This window comes from Triplophysa dalaica, chromosome 10 (assembly GCF_015846415.1).
Source record: "Triplophysa dalaica isolate WHDGS20190420 chromosome 10, ASM1584641v1, whole genome shotgun sequence".
Classification (NCBI taxonomy): Eukaryota; Metazoa; Chordata; class Actinopteri; order Cypriniformes; family Nemacheilidae; genus Triplophysa; species Triplophysa dalaica.
The window spans coordinates 3,935,049-3,946,899 of record NC_079551.1 but is presented as its reverse complement, the minus strand read 5'-3'; the positions used below and the strand labels follow the sequence as shown (position 1 = coordinate 3,946,899).

The 11,851-nt window shown below is 36.4% G+C and overlaps 1 protein-coding gene across 7 annotated transcripts in view; it reads right to left on the bottom strand.

The window, feature by feature from the left end:
• Positions 1-11,851, bottom strand: part of LOC130429972 (uncharacterized) — a 33,156-nt gene that overhangs the window by 20,737 nt on the left and 568 nt on the right. For all 7 annotated transcript variants that reach the window (XM_056758830.1, XM_056758833.1, XM_056758832.1 and 4 more), the window contains exons 2-6: positions 9,335-9,667; positions 8,017-8,364; positions 5,265-5,384; positions 2,926-3,246; positions 1,630-1,923 (exon numbers count right to left, since the gene is read on the bottom strand). In XM_056758830.1, the coding sequence (XP_056614808.1) occupies positions 1,630-1,923; positions 2,926-3,246; positions 5,265-5,384; positions 8,017-8,364; positions 9,335-9,667 (1,416 nt within the window). The remainder of the gene's footprint in view (positions 1-1,629; positions 1,924-2,925; positions 3,247-5,264; positions 5,385-8,016; positions 8,365-9,334; positions 9,668-11,851) is intronic.

Sequence of the window (11,851 nt, the reverse complement as noted above, 5' to 3'; positions counted from 1 at the left end):
ACTTCTGACATGAGAGAAACTTTCTATTACGGTTTTAGTGTTAGTTTGCAGACTGATGATTAAACATCAAACATCATCAGAAACTCAAGAAAATATATCTGCAAGCTGCAATTACTGGGTCAAAATGTCAGACTATCAGATTTTGAAAAAGTTTAAAAACTAAAATGCATTTAGAACAAAATAGAATTGCTTATAACTTTTGACCACTAGGGGATGTGCCAGTGATGACAAAAAGTGCCGTGAATATACTGCCAGATATGCCTAGAAATCCTAGATATAAGGTTCTGTAAACTATAAACCATTTGCCGATGCTGATTCGACTGTACCGGATAAAGTAATATAACTTCACACAAAAATACCGCCATTTTGAATTTTTCCATAAACATACTTCTTCGAACTTGTGCCAGACTGTTTGTCCAATTTGCACCAAATTTGGTATTTAGCAAATAAAGGCAGTGCTTAGAAAAAGTTACTAAAATATTTATGTTTTGTTTTTATGTTTTTGAGACTGCATCTTCATTTAAAAGCTTTAATGTAATGACACAAAAATTGGTATATGGTATCAAAGTCTGGACATGAGGTGACATACATAGTCTTGGCACAATAACACCTAGTGGTATAAAGATATGAAAAGAGGTTATTTTTTCCTATTTCTTTTGAAAATTTTACACTAAAATCATTAGAGTAGTCTTTGTTGATTCCTTGAATCATGCTGAGTTGAACAATGTTGCATATGCTTGTTTGGTAAATTTTGGTGCTTAGCTAGTTTTGGCTGGTCAAACATCATCAAAATATACTGTACATAACCCAGCATATGCTGTTTTATCCACAGGGTATAGCAGTATTTTTTTATAATTTCATCAGTATATTTACTACAGTTTACTACTTTATGTTCACTTGAATGTGTCATAACTTGTTCAAGTTGACCAGACTTTTATTTTTCAAGACCTTTCAGTATGTGTTTGTGGACGATAGCTTCAGTGAAACAGTAGCACTTGTGAAGTAAACTCCCTGAGAAACTCTGGAGAAGAAGTTCATGTGTTCACGTCCTCATTAAAGTGAGATGAAGACGCTATATACGCTACGAGCATCACTCGAGCAAATGCCCCTGTAGTAGAGTAGGCGGGGCGAGACCGTGGTTCGAGTCCTGTGAGTAATTGTGAATTAGCGCCAGCTGTGCGCACACCGGGCTCGAATCACGTAGGAGATGGGAGCATAAAAGGAACGAGCGACCGGACCGTCGAAGAGAGAGGACCGGGCCCGAACTTATGTTATGTTTGTATTTATATTATGTTTTGTTCGCCGGCGGTCGTCCGTGAGGGGCCGCCGGCTGTTATATTACTTTATTAAATGTTTAAATGTTTGCCGGTTCCCGCCTCCTTCCTTCCATTTTATTGAGATTTGTTACAGCCCCCTTTTCCAAAAATCACTCAGAAAACATAATAATCTATTTTACATGTATGCTATACACTGACAAGCTGCGTTTCATTTCATGTTTTTAGTAATCTGTCTGATAAGATGACAATCGCACACATGCTCCTAAATACATTTTTCGATTTGCATGAATTTTTTATTTTTTTTTACAAATTTGAGTGAAATGCTCGCACAGTCGAGCCCTGTTTTACTTACCCATGACATTAACTTCAGTCTGACAGCATGATGTTCCTTTACTGTTGATGATCTTCAGTTTATAGTGTCCAGTGTGTTCAGTGTTGAGATCTCTGATGGTGAGATCTCCAGTCTTATCATTCAGCTTCAGTCTGTCTCTGAATATCTCATCATCTGTAGTGAACTTGTTGTTCTTTCTATTGATTTCAGCTATGAGAGTTTCTCCAAACCTCCACTGGATCACATCATCTGACTTTAGTTCAGTAACACCAGTGTACAGAGAGACAGTATTATTTTCCAATTTCCCCACTGTATCTGTAACAACATCACACAACAGAGAGAAACACAAACATTAGAACACATGAACATTACATTAATAATCATTTCATTAACATGTCAACATTATTAATGTTTTTTATTCATTTGCACTTGTAATCTTTAATCAGAAACGTTAAGCTCTCCCCCTCTCAACAACAACTCTTCACCACATGACTTCATCAACAAAAAAAGAGGCAGGACTATATTGATTGTCAGTGGCCAGGCATTTTTTTAGCCCTCCCCTCCAGGCCCAACTTACAACAAACCAATCAAAAGGAGAAGGGCAAAAAAATGTGTTATGTTGTGGATATTATGTTGTGTTTTATTATGTTTGTGTGAGCGGCAGTGGTCTATGAGGAACTGCCACCATTTTACTTTTGTTTTGTTGTTTGTTTATTTTATTAAAAGTTTGTTTGAATGTTCCTCGGTTCCTGCCTCCTTTCTTCCAGTTTCTTTGTAAAAGTCTACGATAACTTATTATTATAATGTGAATAATAATTATTCTGACAGAAATTGAATAGATTTAGTAACACTAGAGCTGTTTTTTTGTTTAATATTAACTACGTTAGAATGTTATAATTTATGTTATCTCACTTACTACACGCTTACCTGCTCACGAGTTATTGAACATGAATCATCGATTTAAAATATTTTTATTAGCTCAGTAGTTATGAATGTATAGACCTTCTGCAAGTAAGATAGTTAATCTTTGGTAAATAAAGTTTAGATGTGTTATTAAAGCAGTTTTTAGTGGTTTTTAATGGGGAATATTAGACCTTGGAATGTTGCAACAGGACAATCAGAATCAAGTTTTTTAGAGCGCCAAATTATAACAGTAAATAATATTTGTCTTTATTAATCATGTGCTGTGTTTGTGTCTATTCAAGTCGTCTGCTGGCTTGAAGTGTAAAAACGTTTCTCTGTTGACTTGTTTAGGGGTGTATATTATGAGCTGAATGGCAGAAATGTAAATATTAACAAAAGACTTGAGCTTCTTACCTTTGACAATAACATTGAACTGATAGTATGATGGTCCTCCACCGGTGATGAACTGAAGGAATGATTTCACTCGACTGCTGCTGCTGATCTTTAATTTATACAGTCCAGCGTCATCTGTTCTGATGTTTGTGATGGTGAGAGATCCAGTCTGATCATCCACCTGCAGTCTGTCTATGAGTCTCTCTTCATCACTGTTGCTCTTATTGAATGAGGCTATCAAATCATTTCTAAAACTCCACTGGATGACATCATCAAACTGAGGTTTATTGACATCAGTCTTTAGATTGACAGAATGTCCTCTAAGTACCGTCATCTCTTGAACTGTCACACAAACACAAGAGAGAGAAATATAAACATCATAACTCATCAGTTTTCAGGTGAAGATGATCAACAATCTCAGATGTTATGAAGGAATCAAACAAACTGATGAAATGTGCACCACCACGCAATACAGTGCGTAAGAGACTTTAGATACAATTGTCTGTTTTCAATTGTCATGTCATTCTTACACAAAACCTAAGGCTTTGTCATGACTCTTTAGATTTTTCATTTTTTTTTCTGCCACAAGATCAAGAAAGACATGACATGGAGAGGCAAAATCATGACACAAGACGCTGCCTGCAATTGGGTTCTCTCCTCTTGGCAATGACAGATAATCTCATTCTTGATTCTGTGTCTTGATTCCAGTTTCTTTGTAAAATTCTACAATAACTTATTATTATAATGTGAATAATAATTATTCTGACAGAAATTGAATAGATTTAGTAACACTAGAGCTGTTTTTTTGTTTAATATTAACTACGTTAGAATGTTATAATTTATGTTATCTCACTTACTACACGCTTACCTGCTCACGAGTTATTGAACATGAATCATCGATTTAAAATATTTTTATTAGCTCAGTAGTTATGAATGTATAGACCTTCTGCAAGTAAGATAGTTAATCTTTGGTAAATAAAGTTTAGATGTGTTATTAAAGCAGTTTTTAGTGGTTTTTAATGGGGAGGCACTAGTGGCACTAATGGAAAGGTAACGAGAAAACGAGAGGGGCGGCCCCAATGACGAGACCAGAGAAAGACAAGGCATGTCAACACAAACAATGTCATGTCATTCTTACACAAAACCTAAGGCTTTGTCATGACTCTTTACATTTTTTTTTCTGCCACAAGATCAAGAAAAACATGACATGGAGAGGCAGAATCATGACACAAGACACTGCCTGCAATTGGGTTCTCTCCTCGTGGCAATGACAGATAATATCATTCTTGATTCTGTGTGTTTATTAAATTAACCTTGTATATCAGTTTGATAAAAACAATAACCGTGTGTAAAAGGGCCATTACTCTGCTTCATCTTATGACAAACAAGCCCTCTTTCAGATCGGAATTCACTGTAAATCACGGCTTCTCACGACAACCAATCAAATGGCCATAATTTATATTTATCTGACTCTAATGATTATTTTTGATATTACCAACCATATATTTATGTGTGCGGGATAAAGCTCATTAACTATTCATGCAATCTGTCTGACTAGTCATTCTGTTACAAGTATGTCCTATCTGTGTTTGTTTATTTCAGAATGATTCAAAAGTCATCAAGTGTATGATGTTTTAAACCTCTAGAAAGCATTTAATGGTTGTATAGTATATTCCAGCAGGAATAAAATTAAAGCGCTGAAGCAATTTGGCCAAACTCACCAAGTTAATGTACAAACCTAATGAGCCTCATTTATGAAACCAGCATACAACTGAAAACTGGGCGTACGGTAGTTTCCACGCAAAATATGGCATTTATCAATATGGACGCGAGCGATTGAAATGATCAAATCTCACGACAGGTCCTAGTTTGTGTACACAAGAGATCGGGTGAAGGTCTGTGTACGCTTTACCCTTTCAATAACTGAAAAGGAATATTAACAAATATAAATATTAATTTATTTTCGTTTAGTATAACAATTGTAAAAATAGATGTCGATGCAATTTCTTTTTTCATTACATTTACATTTAGCAATTTTTTAGATGCTTTTATCCCAAGCGACTTAAAGAGAATTCACCGGGCAATAAGCGATATGTAATACAGGAGCAATAACACAAATTGGTGCCAAAGTTGCTAGTTTCAACCAAAGCCAGAATAACATCTGTGATTTTATGCTTCAATTACTCAACAAATTAAACATACTAAAAGAGATTTAATTCAATATTCATAATAAAAATCATCAAATAAAACTTTAAGTATTACTGCAATAAAATTAAGCAGAACAAAAAGAAAATCCTCTATATTAGTCAAATGAATATATTTGATTACGTACTGCTGTATCAGTTGAAGATTAAACTCACCGTTTCGTTTTTGTTGTTCATAATTATTGCGGCGATTTACAATCAAACCAATAACAGCAGCAGCAGCTAGCAGGACAAAAATAGCTATCGTTACCTTTTCACCTGGAGATAGTCTTCGTTCTGTAATAATAGAAAGACAGGAAATCATATCATATATGCACAAATTACAATCATAACACATAACAAGACAGAGAAGCTTCTGTAACAAAACAGACTCAGGTAAACCAAATATCAAGTAGGGATGTCCCAAACCAACAGCAAATATCATAATCACAGGCTGATCCAAAATAATGCCAGAGTGTTGATTCCGTTTTGTTCATGTTCCAAATGATAGATCTAACTATCCTGCAGAATGAGATGTCCGAGGGGAAGAACAACAGGCAGGAGAAGAAGTGATGTTACAATAGAAGAAGCAAAGTTTATTAAGGAGAGAAAATCATAGTTGTGTTCAGATGTCCATTCTATCTCTGTCTCATACTACGTAAAGAACGCCGCCTGGAGTTCCATCACTCATTCTAACTCCGCCTGGAGTCCCATGGCTCAATTCAACTCTGTCCAACTTCATCTAACTAGAAACACACTGAGCAGATGATAATAGAGAGTTGAAAATGTTTGTTGCGCAACATTGCTTCTTGACGTTATCAGGATCCTTGAGAATGAGATAATTGGATACTCATATCTACTTGTGAAGACCATACAAATACAGCCAAGGTAATATAGACTGAAAGAAATGAGTATAATCTCCAAAATCTAAACAATTAAATATATATCTTTTTTTTAAAGAATTATAATAAGGATAAGGAAATTAAATACAACACTGAATGTTAAATCTTTAGAAAATGTACATACAGGTTACTTTTAAGTAATCCAGATCCTATGATCTATCATTGCAAAACCTTAAAAGAAAACAGTAGATGGAATACAGTGAGTAAACTCTACGTTATAGTAGAGAGCACGAATTTGTGCCTTATTTCTGTTCACATACACTACTTTACAACAAACCCTAATGACTCAGAGGTCACTGATCAGAAGCATTAGTGGCTGTTCATTCATTTAAGAGTTCAAGTATAGATTAACTGAACATCACAGAATGAATTTGCCGTCTCCTAGGAAAATTGTCAATAGCAGCATATTATAGCACAGAATAGTTCCTTGATGTCTTCACAGGCATTTCCAACATCTCGCTGAGGCATGCTGTTGTCCCCACATGCTTCAAACTATAATTCCAGTCCCAAAGAAGCCATCTTAATCCTGCTTCAATGATAACTGTCCAGTTGCACGGACTCCTATTCTCATGAAAAGCTTTGAAGATGCACAAAATCAAGTCTGTCCTCCCCCCCTTGCCCCCTTCTAGTTTGCATATCGATCTAAGTGCTCGACCGATGATGTCATCGCCACTGCACTCACTCATCTGTGCAAATAATACTCTCATATCAGAATGCTGTTCATTGACTTCAGTTAAGCATTCAACAGAATCATCCCTCTACAGCTGACTTACAAAAAATTGGTCCAGCTGGTACTAAACACTTCGCTGTGCAACTCGCTGTTGGATATCCTGACGGGGAGACCTCATGTTGGCAATAACACATCCAGTTACATCACACTGTACCCTGGGTCCCCCAAGGATGTGTGCTAAGCCCCCTCCTCTACACCCTAAGTACCCACAACTGCACACCGTCACACGACTCCAACCTCTTCATCAAGTTTGCGGACGACATGACCCATGGTGGGTCTCATTAGCAACAGATATGAAACAAACTACAGGTGCGAGGTAGCTACCTGGCCAGGTGACAACAACCTCTCTCTGAATGTGGAGAAGACAAAGGAGATTGTAGTTGACTTCAGTAGAGTACACATTCAGTATGCTCCTCTGACCATTAATTGCACAACAGTGGAGAAAGTGAGCAGCACAATGTTCATGAGGGTGCACATCACTGAGGATCTCTTCTCTCACTGGCCAAGAAAGAACAGTAGCATACTTTCTCCGAAAACGGAGAAGAGCTTGAGCCCCAGCCTCCATCATGAGCACCTTCTACAGAGGCACTATCGAGAGCATTTTAATTAGCTGCATCACTGTGTGCTATTGAGCCTGCAATGTGTCCTGCCGCAAGACCCTTCAAAGCATAGTGAGAGCAGCTGAGAAGATCATTGGTGTCTCTCTCCCCTCCATCACATTTATGGAACCCGTCTCAACCAAAGTCCTCTGCATTGCAGGTGATCCCACTCACCCAACACACAGCTTCCTCAGAAAGCTGCCATTAGGAATGAGACTGTGGAGTCTCCAGGCCAGGACCAGCACACTAAAGGAGACCTTCATCCACAAGGGTGTCAGAAAGCTAAACTCCCTCCCCACCCCTGAAGTGGCCAGTATATTTAGTTTAGTTTGTTAAAAAAACATTTTGAAACAACCTGGATTTATTCAATATGTTTGTAATACATCGTAATAAATTTTCAGATGTCAATTATATACACACCGGATTTATCAAATTGACTTAATGTATTTTGTGCATACTTCAAGTACTAGTATCAGATCAAGACTCAATATCGGCAGATACTCAAAATGAAAGATTTGGATTAGATTGGGAGCACAAAAAAACTGATTGGGACGTCCTAAATGTCGAAGTATGATTTTAAAATACATTAAACTATCAAATAAAACAGTAAAGCAAGATATTATTTTTTCATAATCTGATGTAAATTATTTACACACTGCTGATTTCATTGACTCTTATAACAGAATTACAATACTCACCACTGACAGAAACAATGAATCTCTTGTATAATGTCTTTTTAAAGTTACTGCTGATCTTCAGTTTATACTCTCCTGAATCTGATATTCGGACATCACTGATGATGAGAGATCCGGTCAGATCATCCAGCTTCAGTCTGCCTCTGAATCTCCCATCATCAGCATCATTTATTGAGGTCTTGTTGTCTTCTTTATCAGCTTTAGCCAAGAGAACACCAACATCTCCAAACCTCCACAGTATCAGATCATCGGTCTGTGTTTGAACACCAGTGTCTAGAGTCACAGATTCTCCATCAGTCTTCAACACAGTCTTGGATTCACCTGCACTAGGATCAGTCAGATGTGGGACACCTAAAGAAATTCCACAAACAGAGATTCATATTACAATTTCTGAACACTGTCAGTGACACTAGAATCTAAACCAGGGGCAAGGTAATCCACTAGGCAGGGAGGCAAAACTAGGCAGCGAACAAGCACAGGACAACAGACACAAGAATATTATATAGGGAGAAAGACAAAGAATAATTAACAAGGGGCAGGTGTGGTTAATGCAACACTCAGGGAAAGTTAACGAGGAAACGAGATGGTGGGAAAAGAGAGGAGGACTGAGGAGAGATTAAATAAGGCCGAAAGGGTAAAAATCTCTCTCTCCACATAAAACCTAAGGCATCGCCATGAATCTGCCACAAGACCAAGAATAGACATGACATGATGAGGCAGACTCATGACAGTTTTCATTAGAAATCTCAGACCTTCCACGAAAACAAAGTTAGCTCATTTCACTACTATACAGGGCTCAATGCTAATGATTTTATCTACTGGCCCGGTCGGACAAATGATTCTTATTTTACTGCCCACCCCACAAAAAGAGTTATGAATAAATAAATCTAGTTTTTTGTTTGTTAATTTTATACCTATGAAATCTTCATATTTAAGGTTATCAGATACAGACATTAAATTACATAAATAACATGTTGTGGTCTTCTCTGTATAATGTAAATATAGATTAAACCTTAGTCAAGATTTGTCTTCGTCCTTTGTTGTTTGATGAACATTAAAAACAGAGATGTTTATTATGCTGCTGTCCCTTTAAGAGATGCACGGGTCTACTGTACAGTAAGAGCCTATTCACACAAAACACCTTTTTCCATTCTAATGTGCTGATTTTCACTAGTTTTTCGTTTCTAAACACTCGTGAATATCACAAATCATTGTTGTGTGAAACCACTGAACTGAAAGCATGCTTTACTGTTTAACACAGTAAATACTGTTTTGTTTTGACCATAAACAAAAACAAAAACAAACATGAACGCAAGCTTACCATAGACCTCAATGCTGAACTTCATGTTTGTAACTCCAGTAGGTCTTACTATCTGTGCTTTATAAAGTCCAGAGTGTTTGATTCTCATGTTCTTGATGGTGAGATCTCCAGTCTTAATGTTTGATATCTGCAGTCTGTCAGTAAATGTTCCATCAGCCGAATCTTTATATGTGGGAACATTCTGATCAATGTGAACTAGAAGACTGGAAGAGCCATCAGGACCAAACCTCCACCGTATCTCATCATTTATCTGTATGTCAGTAACATTAGTGTGTAGAGTCACAGAATCTCCCTCCAACACGATCTTCACTTCATCTGGATCACCAAACACACCTGAAGACACAAACATTACATCACATGTTAAGTCTATACAAACTAAACCGAATAAAAAATCATCCACGGAATACAAAACATGATATAAGACTAGGAATTACAGCTACATACAACAAGATCTGACAAAGAATCAATGGGTGAGGGAGAATTTATTGGCTGAATCCGAAATCGCATACTGTCATGCTATCTAGTAGTCTCAAAGCTGTAGGCAAATGAATAGTATGTCCAAGACCTCGGTCTTCATAAAACAGTAGGCGAGAAATTCCCACCTGGTACACTATTTCTAACGAGATTTTGAAGTGTGTATACTAATGTTGCGTCCGAATACGCCTACTTACCTACTATATTGTGAGAATACACTGTAGTATGTCCGAATCCTCAGTATTCATAAAAGAGTAGGTGAGAAATTCCCGGATGGCTTACTGGTTACGCCGCGAAACAGTCTCAGCTGACTTTCATGTACAATTAAACATTGTGAATTATTTTAAAGCTTATGTTACATTAACATTGACCTTGCTTTGTTCTTCAAATGTGATTTATATCATACATATATAAAATTATATAATTGAAATACGAAGCATTAATATTGAGATTATTCCCAGCAGTTTATTTACGTTTGTTTTTAATATTAGCCCATTAGAATATTATATATTGCTTAAATGTTTTTTTTTAACTCACAGGTATAGCACAATCCATAATAATTATTCACAAGATCATTTGAATCAGGTTGTTTTAAAGGATACACTTTGGCACAATTCAACTTTCTAATCACCTTTTTATAAACGAATAATTACAAAACACAAATAACTCCTAAACAAATTAATAACATATTTATCCCAACAAAAAATGAAGAGACGTGTAAAAATGGTGTAGTTTTATGGACAAGGAAAGATAAGAACAGATGAGGAGAAAGTGAAAGGAAAACGAGAGCGTGGTCGGATAACATCCATGTTAAAACATTCTAAGCACATAAAAACACCACAAAAGAGATTGAATCAGGTTTTTTTAATTCTATTATAAAATGCATATTGTAGCAACGCATCTATGTGAGAGACATCAACCAATAGGCAGATTACAGACAAAATAATCATCTGAAGACGTTTAGTGTCAAGCATGTTTGTGTTACAAAAAACAATCCATTGGTAGGATCATTCTTCACAATGGGAAGTGTGGACGGGCATGTTATTGCCAAATCAGCCTTAGTGTCCGGATGATGGGGTGAAAGTCAATGATGATGAGGGAGAGTTGCAAAGGATTATGGGGTGTGTAGTCCATGGGGCCAAAATACAGGGAAAACAGGGCTGTGGACAAATGGGAGTCTCACACTGCACAGCATGTTTCTTAATAAATCATGTTTAATCAGAAAGATGATATAGAATGAGTTATAGAATGAATGGCATGGAAAGGCGACTTGTTAGTAATTTGTAAGTATACTTCTGCTCATGATAAATTCATTTCAGTTGTTTCCTTTTACTGTCAGTTGTTTTCTTTAAATATTAAAATACACCATAAGGACTTTGCTTAAGCACCAAACTCAAGTTACCAGACCTTTCTATGTTTTATACATACAGTGGGTCTCAGAATAAACAATAAATAGCCTGATAATATACATATTCGACTGGGCTCAAGTGATTAAATATTTGCATTATGATTGCTGTAACTTAAATATATGTATTATTTTAATGCCTTATACATTTGACCTGCAAATAGAAAGCTTTATGCAGGTAAGTAGTTTATCTTCTATTTAACTGCATAAACCGTTTTATTTTCAGGACAAGGGTTTTAAAAGGCATCCAAAAAATGAAAAGTTACAGACAGAGACATTGCCAAAAATCATTAGAATATCAAGTAAAGTTCATATTCCATGAAGATATTTTGTAAATGTCCTACCGTAAATACATAAAAAGGTTATTTTTGCGAGTGGATGTCCTGCTAAAGTGCCTCTTATTAACAACTTCAAAGGCGATTTTCTTAATATTTTGTTTTTTTGCTCCCTCAGATTCCTGAGTTTTAAACTGTTGTATCTGCGCGATATATCTTATCCTAAAAACCCATACATCCTTAGAAAGCATAATCATTCAGATTTCAGATGATGTAAAAATCTCAATTTCGAAAAATTGACCCATAAACTGGTTTTGTTGCGCAGGGTCACATATGTGAGTGTGAAGCTGATGTTGCCATGGC